Source organism: Chanos chanos, chromosome 6 (genome assembly GCF_902362185.1).
Source record: "Chanos chanos chromosome 6, fChaCha1.1, whole genome shotgun sequence".
In the NCBI taxonomy this organism is placed as follows: Eukaryota; Metazoa; Chordata; class Actinopteri; order Gonorynchiformes; family Chanidae; genus Chanos; species Chanos chanos.
Genome location: NC_044500.1, coordinates 31,574,038 through 31,587,938, shown reverse-complemented (window position 1 = coordinate 31,587,938; position 13,901 = coordinate 31,574,038). Strand labels below are relative to the sequence as shown.

Sequence of the window (13,901 nt, the reverse complement as noted above, 5' to 3'; positions counted from 1 at the left end):
TTTTCGTTTTTTTTCTTTTTTTTTTTTTTGCAAGATTGACCAGAAAACTGATATCTCAATAACATCTCTATTTGTGGGCTTAAGAAATGCTGTGAAGTCAGTGCCCATCAGATTATGTGGCTCTCTGATTTCCATTCCTTATAAACACCCTCATGTGTAAGAGTCGATGTGACCTGGTACTAACTAATGGCACTTTGACTCTGGAATAGCATTAAAATAATCCATTCACTTGATGGGGAATAAGTTCACCTCGCCACACTAACCCAATAATCAGCCCCAAAATGAGGCACATAATTGTGTTCCTGTCCTGGAAGTCATCACAAAAATACATTTGCATAATGGTTAAATATATCAAGCTGGGCACTTACTCCATGTGAACGCCAACATAACCCAATCATTGAAAAAAAACAAAAAACATCGACGCATACTTCTGGCCGTCTACAGTCGATAAATCCTGTCTTAAAACACAAGGCCACAGTCAGACAAAGCAGAGCTACAATCTGAGAATAATTTGCGGCAATATGTTGACCTTGGAGGGACCTTGTGTTATAAGTGCTTTGCTTAGGACTCAATGTCCCTTTAAAATGACTGTGGGGCCCTTGTGATTGAGGACATCCGGATTCCCGTTTTAGACCCAAACAGATACAGACTTTTGCAGTAAAGACAGGAGTGTCCTTCAAGTGTTCATCCGATGGCATCTGAATTCCCAGGTGAAAGGAAATATTTTCTCCATTGCTCGCTTACTGGTGTCAAGACCTTTCTCCCCCTTCTTTTTCTTCCTCTTCTTGTTTTTATTTTTCAAAGTTTTTAGAAAGTTGACAGTACTCAAGTATGGGAGGTTGATGCCCTCCCTTAGCAAACTGTTGAATTGATATAAACTCAAATAGAGGGTAAGAAAAACAGACTCATTAGCACGCGTCGAAGGTCAGTTCAAACCCCGGCTGAGATATTACACCCTGAGAAGCAATCAGAAGACCTCCTCCTCCTCTTTACATGAACATTGTTATTTTCCCCCCACGGAGAGCAGGAAAAATGTGGTTAAAATATCAACACAGTTATTTAAGACAAACAAAATTATTTAGATTGCTCCTGCAATCACCATTGTGTTCCACTGACAGCCTCTCAGTTTCTCCTAAAGGGAAACAAGCACAGTTGGTGAGGTATTCTGGCATAGTGGGATGCACGTTAGAGGTTCTCTGGAGGGCAGTGGTGCCTCACTGAAACACGGTGGTGATGAGAGGACGTCCCGCTTGAGCTGCAGCCATTCGACCCTGAGCTGTTTTCTTCGTTATGTTCCAGAACGTTCTGTAATACGTCAACTCCCGGGGAGGCCACAGGGTGCGTGCTTAATTGCCCCAGTGCCAGAGCAAAGGTGATGAAACCTAGTCTTTCTTTCTCTCTCTCTCTCTCTCTCTCTCTCTCTCTCTCTCTCTTTCACACACACACACACATACACACACACACACTGTGAGAGGGAGAAAAAGAGAGAAAGAGCAAGAGAGATACACATTTGGCTCCTTAAGTGCCTCTGAATGAGGGAGACTTAAGCCAAGTGAGGCAACCCAGATCCTGCCAGTGATCCAAGACAAACTCTACCCCATGCTGCTTTAGCAAAGGCACGCAATCACTTACAATCTTGAAGAATCTCTTATCTTCTAAAGAGGAATGTAAAAGGTCTCTGCATTTATCACCTGTGGTCATACAGTTCCCAGCTCCAGTCAACCAGCACAAATGCCAGAGACTGAAGCTAGGGGGGTTCCATGAGAATGGGACAGTTTCTTTCAGAAGGATCTGACCATGTTTTTCTCTGAGCGACAAGTAAAAATGTAAATGAAAGAAAGAAATGGGAATCTCATAATAGGATACGTATGCTGTACAATAAACTTTACCCACATCTCCATATAGCAGGCAGCAGCTACAGACAAACAAATTGTTCAGGCCAGACAAAAGTAATACTGTGGTATATGAAATACCTGTTTACCATTTCTTTTGCTTTGACTTTGCTCTCTAGGCTATGAAAAGAGAGATCCAACACTTTCCTGATTCTGAGCAGCACATTCTTTGATAAACAGCATCTGCCAGGCTGACAGTGATTTCTGCTCAGTGTCCATGTTCTGATGTTTTCATTAACTGCTCCTGTCAAAGCTCATGGCTCATCCCCAACACTCACACACACTGCACCTCGTTACTACAGATTTACATACACACACACACACACACACACACACTCGCACACATATGGCGTTGGGGTCAGGAAGTCAGAGGTCATCACCATGACACCACATGGCACAAGTGATCTCTCTCTATCAGGAGCTTCTTCAAAATGGTCACATTCCAAGCACCACTGGTTCTCCAGTAAATCTGTGCTTCATCAACTCTTTTGCTGAGTTGAGCTGAAAATGCCTTTTTACACACACACCCTACAGTTCATAACTGCACAATGATTGCCATCAAATTAACCAGAAAGTCTATAAAAAACGATAGTCTTACATGACATACTTTTTTTTTTAATCTGTTATCTTGAAGTGTATTATCATTGGTAGCTGATGAATAAGTTTGGAGAAATTTGTGTTTTCTGATTACAGTACAAAAATATCACTAAAAAAAGATAGAAACTACACATAAATTGTTGAAGTGTGTTATTTTTCCATGAATCACAAGGGTGTTTTTGGCTGCATAAATGTGCAGTCATAGTTATGTGATTGCTTTAAAAATTATTCATTTGTACATAATGGAGACACAGAAACTGTGAGACCGAACTCTAATGACCGTTATCTCTGGGACACGGACACTTTTGCAGCTGTCAGAATGCCAGTGGGTAGTGTGAGGTATAAACTCCGTTACAGAACAACTCAGATGTAAAGTCACTCCAAACCACACTGTCTGTTTACTTTGGTTCTAGTCCACTCTTCTATCAAGCTTTCTTGTCAAAAAAAAAAAAAAAACGAAGATAGGATTTTGCTGGCAAGCATCCGCAAAAGAAAAAAAATAAATAAATAAACACAAGCCTAGGATGGGTTGATCTGATTTTGACTTCAAAGGTTGTGCAAGCGAAAACTGAGGAAGTTAGTTACATTCACAGACAATAAAATCATCTGTTTCAATAGCTTAACGTCATCAGTGGACAAGCAGACCGTACCTGAGGGCCGTGCTCCTGGAAGCATAGCTGAGACCCATTGATCAATGTCGAACGCTTATGTGGACTTGTTTAAAGTCACAGACTTTAAAAGTTCCCCCACTGTACACCAATCCACTCTCTCCAATTCAAATGACATGGAAAACCCCAAATGAATGACCAGAACAAAAAAAAGAAAAAAAAAACACTTTGAAGACACAGACACCAATGTGTACTGCCACTCTAAAGCACAAGACTGTGAAACCTAACCTCTGCACAAAACCACTGTGTCCAGGTTTATTAAATAAATCTCCAATATGTCATTTTTCCATACGGATTTTCCAGTGTTTCTCCAGAGTTTAGCCACGGAATCTGATTGGGATATACCTACAAGGAAAACAAGTCACTTGGGTCTGGTAATGAGTTACGTCTGGGCTCTGAATTTCTCTGCCAGTGTTTGGAGGTCTTCTGCGCTGTATTGTAAATACACCATGCCCTTGAGATGATGTGCATGTTGGGAACTTCTGTAAGCAGGGTGGGAGATAATGGGAAGCACATTGGCCACTACAACAAAAACAAAGCGGCGTCCGCCGCCTCCCCTCAGAACGCTTTCCCTTCAGGAAGACGACCAGGTTCCTGTGGGTTCCAGAAAGTTCAATGGGTCGGCACCCAGGATCGACTGCGACGCGCAGATAACGTGACAGGACTTTGGGAAAGTTCCGCGCCCAACCTCAGACAGGCGAGCGTGAGCGACGAGTTAAGAGACGAGCCCATATCTCTGTTATTGTTTAGTTTGTGAGGTCACAGCCACTGTCACATTCAGGACAGTGATGTCATTCATGTGACTGTGATTAAAGTGGTTCACGTCGAGCTGGTATTACAACAGTCAGGGGGTAATCGTTCAAAAAGAAATTATGAAAAAAGAAGAGGAAAAAGACATGATGATATGTGTCTATCATTAACAGAGGAAGATATATGTGTCATTGTAAAAAGAGGAGGAAAACAAGAGAGAGAGAGAGAGGAGAGAGAGAGAGAGAGAGGGGGATAGAGAGAGACAAAGAGAGAGAGAGACAGAGAGAGAGAGAGAGAGGAGATGAAGAAAAGCTCATATCATTGTCTGCCACAAATCCCTCAAGTCCTAAATGTTCTAGCTAAGAACCCTAAACTCTGTTTAAACCCTTTGATTTAAAGCCATTTCATAATATAGAGACGGCTGTCTCAGACATTCATTATATTTATCAGAGACTAGCTCTTGCTTCACATGGATTCTCTTGAATATTGGATAATATTATATGATAAGGAACATCACAGATAAATCCATGGATATTCTGCCAGACATTACAATATACTCTATAAGATGGTCCAGATCATCCACATGCATGAAACAGGATGTCTACACATTATCATCAATATTATGCCAAACATTATAATGTACTGTATGAGACAGAAAAGACCTTTCTCACAAAAATGATATGATATCTGGAAACAAACATTTCATATGATAAATTACGGTGAATATGAGGTCAAAACTGTGACGCTCTGAATGCCATGTTGTCTAACTCCACTTTAGAAATTCAATCTACTCAACGCTCTGTAGTTTAGCAATATATCGAAATATGGCTTGTGTTGTTTTGTGTACTTTCTTCCTGAAGCAGGGGTTAATAGTAGTGTTGGCTCACTACAGCTGCTCCCTGCTGAACTGTGTCTTAACAAGTTAATTGACCCGGCTGATGTCCCCAGGGTCAAACGGATGTAAGCCAAGACAACAGCAGAGTCACTAATGGGCCTCTCCTCACTAAAACACCAGCCTGACAGAGTGGTTTGTCCAGATGTGTTAAGGGCCACTATGGTTAGAAAGTCCGGAAAACAAAACTCCACCAATTTCAGACATGATCTCATTAAATTAAAACAATACATCTAAAACCACCCTCCACCCTCCATTTACCATTCTCTGGGACAATTACTTTATTGGCTGTGTGTGGGTGTGTATGTGTCTTTGTGTGCACGTGCCTGTGTGTGTGTGTGTGTGTGAGTGTGTGTGCGTGTGCGTGTGCGTGTGCGCGTGTGTGTGTGTGTGTGCGCGTGTGTGAATGTGAGTTTGTGAGTGTGTGTGTGTGTGCGTGTGCGTGTGTGTGTGTGTGTGTGCGCGTGTGCGTGTGTGCGTGTGTGCGTGTGCGCGTGTGCGTGTGTGAGTGTGTGTGCGTGTGTGCGCTGAAGCCTAACCTGTTTGGGAGAGCTGTAGGCGTGGGGCTCCACTCTGACTCCAGGCACTGCTGGATGAAGTAAGAGGGAGTAGTAGATGGAGCAGCACAGTGAGCAGTAGACTATAGGTCCCAACACACAGCCTGTTTACCCCACCTCTCACTTCAGTCCTCCAGAACCTCACAATCCTCATCTCCAACTTCCTTAGGTCAGTCAACGCAGGCGGTCTACTCTGTCACATCACCCTCCTGCTGTTCCCAGCAGCATCCAAGAGTCCTCTGCAGAACACACACACACACACACACAGACATACACAGATAGAGAGAGGGGAGAGAGACAGACAGAAAGATTACCATTACAATGTGGGTTGAAAAACTAAATATTTATCGAAGTAAACTACTCAACAAAAAGTAACACAGGGTTTGGTAAATAAAGGTTTATCCGAGACCAACATCTGAATATAACTGGATTTTATTACATTTTAAGTGTATAATGCAACCACAGTGTAAATAGGTTGAACATGCACTCATCTTAGAGTCCAATCAGTTTGGAAGAGCATTTGGCAGAGGAGAGGAACACAGAGACATGTAAACTTGATTTACCAGATCTTACATGACCATTTATGGGCAGAATTTGGCTGAGTGGCCAAAATCCTCACAGACAGTCGACCAGACAAGGAAAAAATAGTCCTTTTTCCTCTTCAAGTTAAGGATGCGTTGCCTCAACAGGGTTGAAGAGGACTCTGTGAGACATTCTCTAACAATGACAATGGCCCTACGAATGTTTTCTAAATAGAAATCCTGAGTGATGGCATCCCTCTCTCATCCTGAGGCACGCCAGCTCGCTTGCTGTAATGAGCTGGAGCCACGCTCAATGACACTTCACATCCTCAGGTCAAACAATGTTTGGGGAAGTGCTTAATCCCAAAGAGGTAACAGACAACACTTTTAGGGGGGAGTTGCGGTCCCGAAAGGTATGTTTATTAAAACGTTAGTGAGAGACCTGATAAGAACGTTGTGTGAGAGTGTGAACGGTGTGCCAGCTTGACCTCTGGAGGACTTGTTTCACGGTAGGAGGGGGAAACTGAGCCATTGTTCAGAGACCCGCGTTCCCATGGTTAATCAGCACCCCCAATCTTTATTTTCTTTCCCCGCAGGGGTCGAACTATGTAAACAAATTGCTTGTGTAACCTCTAAACACTTTACCACTTCCCTCCAATAACACTAAAATACAATCCAGGCAACATAAATATATGGTGGATTTGATGGAAACAGCAAAGTCATAATTACATTTTATTTCTATCTACAAAAATAGTTTGGGGGTTTTTAAAGGAATATTTTGAGATGGGGCGCATTTCGAATGACTCTGTTATCAAATTCAAATTCTCCTCTGCGAGTATATTAACTATGCTAGAAATAGAGAAGCTCATTGAAAAGAGCATTTTTTATGCTGTCCGGTTGTTTCCCATGCTGGAAAGCCAAACCACTCCACTCATGCCAGTGAGGGGACCCCCGGGATACATTAAAACACAGGCCAAAGCGGCTCCTGTGTAAACATATGCAAAATAAAGATAGGCACTCTTTTTCAAAACTTTAACAATTTCCAAAATGTAACTAATTAGAATGTTTCCATGACACAATGACCCCCCACAAAGATCCTCAGCATACATATATTCAGCCCATGGATTTAGGAAACTTCAATATCCAGAGAAACTCAGTCTCACCTTATCAGTCACTTTAAACTCACATTCATAAATTCCCAGTGATTTATCTGATCTGAGTTCTAAAATGCAAAGAGGGATGATTGCAAAGCATCAAGTGGTTTGAAGATGGTGACAGGTTTACGGGCTTGACTCAGTGACACATTAAGCCCCTGGCTGATTTACAAACCTCGCCTGTGCTCTCTCATCAAGGCATGGACCCAAAGCCCAAGTCTGGATTTACTGCTGTGGACACGGTGCAGGTGTGCGACTCGAGTAGAGACCAGAGAGCTTTCTTAACTTTCTCCAAACTCTCAAAACTCATTTATCTTCCTACAAAAGGAAATAAAATAACACTCTTGGCCCACTGACAAGTTTGAGCTCCATATAATGGAAACGGTCTCCAGTATATTAACCTAGTGTAAATGTAACCCCCTTAAAAACGATTTTGGAGTATTTCTATATTTTAATTTGACTTTTTTGTGTGTCTTTGTCAGCGGCAGCTGAACCCAGGAGGGGGAAAAAAGATCAGATTTGAATTGCCTATCATATCATAAACCTCTGCCTGCTCCACTGTTCTTGATTTATAATGAAAACGCAGGACATGTTTTCAATCACCGCTAATGACTCAAAAGAGACTTCTGGCTGACTGTCTCACTTTATGCTCACTTCTCACATTCAGTGCTCTAGGACTCTTTTCTTTTTTATTAAGTGCATAGCCTATACGGTAACCCCAATAAGCTTTCCATTCTCCACTTTATGGTATTAGATGTTTTAAACTCTCTCAGAGCCAGTTTGTCTCTCACTGGTATAGTGGAAATCCAGAAATGTATCTTAGACAGATATGTCTGACTGGTTTTGAGCTTAAACCGGCTAAAGGCGGAACTTTCCAATTAAGTTGGAAAATGTTCAAATTTACAGTGGGAAGAGAGAGCACAAGATCCAATGGCGTAGTCAGATGAACACGAAGCAGGAGGTCAATGACTTCTTGCTCCGGATACAGGACTGCTTCCTTGGACACAAAACTTCCTTAAAGCTCAACAATGCAATACAATAACACGCTCATAGCTCAGACAAGGGCACAGTGACTGTAGTAGCCATCACTCCTCATCTAGAGTTGGAGAAAAGCCTAATTAATGACCTTGAATGGTTGAAATACAAAATGTCTCTTTTTCTTGACTCATAGAAACCAAACCTTCAAGGCCATCTTTTACATTTACATTGACATAGCAGAATAAATTGAGTGAACTGGAACAAGTACAAACTGCAGGTGGTCGAAGACTGTTGATGCTGCTTTTCTTCTTCACTTCACACTGAAGGCAAACATTTTGATATTATTTAAGTGGAGAGAGCCCTGGCACAAAAGTGGTGAAAAAAAGAGAATTAAAACAAGCTGAGGACAGCTTGGTCCATAATGGTTGGCTTAAGCTGATTGTTGTAGGACACTGTCAATGTAATGGATGAGCACCTTCACTTCCTCTCCTGGGCCTATTGGGTTTTTGCGAGTGGTCAGAATGCAGTGAACAGCAGGGAATTGTCTCTAGCTGTGCTTCGGTGATCACTCATGCTGCCTGGCAATGTTCCACTACTTAAGACACTCTCACCAGGGCTTTCTAAACCAGGATTATTACTCTGACATACAGAAGAAATGCTATTTGTCAATGTTGGAAACCACTGATGAATGAGGAGACAACATCGAATACTCTTGCTTTTTACATCATAACACATGATCTGGAAAATTTGCAAATTTGAAACAGAGGACCTTTTAAACTGTGTGTTTTCCAAAAGAATGGTTTAAATAGAGTTTTTAAACATCAAATGGTGCAATGCACCCTCAAAAGCTTACACAGTTTATACTTCATTGAGAGACTCTAGCAGTCTAAACCAAATAAGAAAGGAGCTTAAGTCTTTCTTTCCCAGAGTAGCTTAGTAAAGTGCAGTTCTTTGGATTGACATGGGGTGAAAGAAAAACAAGTCGTCTCATTAGTATCTTTACTGAGCTGTGAAAAAGACCTGCTACCCTGAGAGTGGACAATACTGAAACTTAGCCAGCCAAGAAACATGCAGTCCGGTCCCCGCTTTAGCAAGCAGAAAGACACTCCAGTATGTGTGCTGAACATTTCTCCAGCAGAGTTTTAAAACCAGGCGCATTCTCATTCTAATCCACTCCATCTCCATCTGAGACACAAACACACTGACGTGTGTTTGACAGGGAAAAAAAAAAACCCTCTAACCTTCTTTGGTTGATCTAGGAGACTTCAATAAAGAAAAAGGCTACACAATTACTCTACGGCTAGCCTCAACAGTCCTGCTATGCAACTCAATGCTGCCTGATTAGCGGTTAGAGAACACAAACTCGCCTCCAATTCCAACCACTCTGAGGCCTCAGACATGGGACAAAATGGTACAGACAGGATGTTTTGAGTGCCACTGTGTGCCTGCCAATCACTCCCCTGGGCATACGGTTGGCACAGCACAGCAGATACCAAGTCCCAGTATAATACTACAATTGTGGATTCCAATATAGGGCAGCAAGCATTTCTCTATCTAAACAAAAAGGATAAAGAAGACATGAATGACTGGTTTTCGCTCTGTTTTGTTTGACTAAAGAAAAGCCGCATGGGCTGCTTTGAATAAGCAGTTAAAACAATATTTCAAGGCTTGGATTTTGCTGGACAAAAGACTGTTCATACTTGATTAAACATGGTCCAGATTCACAGGTGTTTCTGCCATGACTGATTCCAGGTCTGATTCCTTGGAAAAGTAGCTTTGAAGAGACTTTGAAATTGGGATGGATGTCTCTGTTTGCTGGAGTACCATGAGATCATTTCATCAGATCACATTTAAAATTCCAATGCAACGCCCAATCTGGATGATCAAAACTGAAAGGGGTTTTCAGTAAGTGAAGCACCACAGACCCTCTGTAACTGCAGTACTGATAGAGATGTCTGTCTGTCTCTGCCAAAGCCGCAAGTGTAATCTGGGAGATTTACCAAACAAGTGAGAACACAAAGGGAACCCAGATGTTTGTTGGCCATTACAGTCATGTGTGTGGTAGGTGATTGTTTGAACTTTTATTTGAAGTATTTCAGTCTTGCAGAGAGTGCTCCCACACCAATACTTCAGTGATCCTGACCTCTTTATTAACAAAGTAATCCTCTGGCCCTGCCCGCTGTTGGAGTTAAAGAGTACTGGGCCAAAGTGAGCGTCACTCCTTCACATACCAGATCCCCCAGACCAACAGAGCACCATACTCCTCACCTGTAGGTACCACCATCTGACATAAAGAAAATGCGAAGAAAGAGATTTACTGTCCACTCTAGACACTGTGTCTCTCTGAGAACACCCAGGGCCTGCTACAAAGCTGGAAATTAATTACAAGGCATTTCCATCTGAAGAAGTATCTTTCCCAAACTTTAGGAGCGAATGTATGCCCCCCCCATCAAATGCCAATGCAAGACAAGGACTCCACCCCTCACCCCCCCAAACACACACACACTCACACACACACCCCTCCCCCTCCCCTTTCTGGAAAAGTGCAGGCACGCACATTCATGTCTACACAGAAGAAATTAACCATACTGAAAAGAGCAATTCACGTCATTTTCAGGCACTGCCATTGTTTGAGGGACACTTAATACTACTCTAATGACCAAATTCCAGCTATTCTTCATGCATTTGTTTACTCTTGACATTAACCAGGAAAAAAAAAACAATAAAACGAGAAGTCTAGGAAGAGTAGTTTCACAGGATGTGCGTGAGTGTGTGTGTGTGTGTGTGTGTGTGTGAGAGAGAGAGAGAGAGAGAGAGAGAGAGAGAGAGAGAGACAGAGAGAGAGAGAGAGAGAGAGACAGAGAGAGAGAGAGAGAATGTCAAAACATAATTTTACTGAAGCAGAACTGACCTTATCATGACCCATACATAACAATGACCAGGTGATGTTTGAAGAATGGATTTCATATATTTATATATTATACTGTCAAAGTAAGATGGGTTTTTAAAACGTATAATCCATGGACAATCCACGGACTAATGCTTCCATCTTTCTTTCAGTTGCATTAATGTGTTTCATCTTGTTTCAAACAGTACTTAATATGTTTCATATTTCATTTTTGCCTCTCACTTCACATTGACACGGATAACACATTTTATATTATTCCTCTGCCTGTGTGTTTCTGTCAATATAACTGGATCTTTTTCTCTAAGTGTCAGATAAACACAGTGAATTTATTCATTCAGAGCAAAGTCTGAAGTAAAAGCATCACAATACCTGATATGGATATCAAAAACAAAACTGTAGTTTGGCTGGTATACAACCTAAACTTACAAAATCTCACAGATTTAGAGGTGCATAGAAGGACTCTGTGGTTTGTTAGTCTTTCACAGCGATTGTAATGACACAGGGATTTTGTCTGCCAACTGATGTGATTTTAATAAATATGGAAAAGGAGAGAAAGTCCCGTTTATCCCCAGTTTGGTTCAAATGATTCAGAAACATTCACCTTCACAAATCAGCAAATAAAATATTGTATTGAAGTCTTGGGAAAAAAACAAACAGACTAACTACACTCTGCAGTCTACGGCTTCAGCTAATGTTGCAGAATTCTACGCAGGCCACTTATGAAAAGTGTTTTCATCGCCATATATTACAGCACTGGGCAATATGTCATCCAGAATATGTGCCTGAATGCAGAGTCAGGAAAGATTAATTGTAACTTCTTTTGTTGATGACTCTTATGCCTCTGCTAAGTCTCACGCTGGTCCTCGCAACATTCAGAAACAGCTCAGCCAAATCAGCGTAAACAGCTAATTGTGAATGACATGGAACAACCTCAACAGGTCTCATTTTCCTGGGGTGAGAAGCGAGCATTCCAAGGCTGTTCGTTTAGTATTCCGAAGTGCCTGATTCCCATACAAGTTCACTGAATGACTGTGTGATGTCATTAACAAGCATTCAAGTGAAAGAAAGACCCTTCCTCCTCCCTGGCGCTCTATAACCCAAACCCCTTTGCTATTGTCTCATGTCTAATGCTCTTAGCCTCTCTGGGAATCCAAAAACAACAATATCTGTCAACATAGACCGGCTGGGAAAGAGTCATGGATGAGTAATCTATCAACTTGGCTTCAACTTCTAGGAGTCTTATGTCTAGATACACTGGAAATGATGGAGTGTTAAGTTGAATCTTCTGACTGTAGTACAATAAACAGACACTGTGATCTGTGTGTTTTAAAAAGAGGTTATCAATCGTACAAAGTTGATGAAAACGGCAATTGAAATGTTTGAAAATACCTTGGAGGCGTACAAATAATTCGCTTTGAAATAAGATAGGAAAAAAGGGACATCCCAAATGTTGTGGTTTTCAGCCCAGACTACTGGTATTAGAATGGAATGAAGAGGGAGGATGACAATGCATTTCAAGCATACCACAAAAGCATGGGAATGTTCATCAGGACACATCGGAAATATCTCTTTGAGCATTTAAATTCCAAATAACAACCTCTTTAACAAGCCCTTCCTCATGATTGCCAGGGGGACAGGAAATGAGAGGACAGTAGCAGCACAATGCCTTGAATTCCTCTTCACTTCCTCCCGGGCTATGGCAACCGTACGCGGTTTGTGTTTGTATCGCGAAACAAACAGATAAAGCAATTCAAGGCGCCCTGACCTTGTGGCTCTGTGTAGTCCGCAAGAGACTTCCCTCCAGCTTCCATACGATACCACTTAAGTAAAGAGTATGTCAGTGGCCTAGGAGTCACTGACAGATTTTCTATTTTGCTGCTATTCGAGAAGTCCACACAGGTGGATCGCTTTCATCAAGTACTGGCTTGTGTTCCTTATTAAGAGATCTTTGTATCACCTCAAGGACGCGTGATATTAAAATTGTCTCGCCCAACTGGAGCCCTCTGGGAGTTTTATTGTTGAAAGGCAGTTAAAAGCACCTTGTTAAGATCCCTGTCTAGACACAATATGTTGCTTTAGTCTTTGTTTAGTCTGTGATGAGTGAACAGTAGCCAACACCTGCTACACTTCAAACCAGTTTGTTTAAGACTGAAGATAACAATATACACACATCCTTGCCAACAGTACAGATAAAATGTTCTCTTGCTGTATTGTCAAAGGAAAAAAGTGATTTATTTACAAATATAACTCAAATTCACAAACATGAAAGAATACATAATCTAAAACAAAATTAATTGTAACATGCTTTCCATGGCCAATATAATTTAACTACAAGGTTTTGTTTTTATTTGCTTGTTCATAGTGCTGCAGACTCTGTCCTATCATTAGAGATATAAACAAGCTTAAATACAAGCCCTGCTTTGCTTGTTGACAAAAAAGGAAAACAAAATAAAATATATAATTTGTAGAAAATTTAATTCAGCCTCTCTATTTTCACCTTCCAGTGAATAGTAAATCTCTATTCACATCTACTCTGTTTCACATGTTCCTTTCTTCTGTCGAATTGACCAAATTGCCAGACCCCTCTCACACACAACCCTTTTGTTTCTTTCTCCTAAAACTTTTTTTCTCCGCATAGTTGTGTCCTGATGTCTTCCAGAGCTGTGGCTGCCATTATTATTTTGCATTAGGAGTATACATTGCAAATTGTTCACTAGCCACAATAGACTCTGTTCAGCTACAGTTAATGTAATAGAGTCCTAGTAATCCCGATTCCACTTAACCTGTAGCTAAAAGCAGAGAGGCAATAGGATGAGACACAAAGAGAGAAGATTACTGACCAATTAACCCTGTCTCCTTTCCAACGTTATGAAATTTGCAGTTGAGTCCATACATGGCAGACTTTAGGAAATACCCTCTTGAACAGCCTCTGTGGTCACTGACCAGGGAAAACAATGTTAATCTTAACAAACAGTTTACTCCTT

At 41.4% G+C, this 13,901-nt stretch overlaps 1 protein-coding gene across 1 annotated transcript in view; it reads right to left on the bottom strand.

Moving 5' to 3' along the window:
• The window catches only part of si:dkey-49n23.1 (semaphorin-3D), a 45,536-nt gene that overhangs the window by 23,768 nt on the left and 7,867 nt on the right, over window positions 1-13,901 (bottom strand). Inside the window, exon 2 of the mRNA XM_030776675.1 lies at window positions 5,339-5,595. Coding sequence (XP_030632535.1) covers window positions 5,339-5,510 — 172 coding nt within the window. The 5' untranslated portion in view covers window positions 5,511-5,595. The remainder of the gene's footprint in view (window positions 1-5,338; window positions 5,596-13,901) is intronic.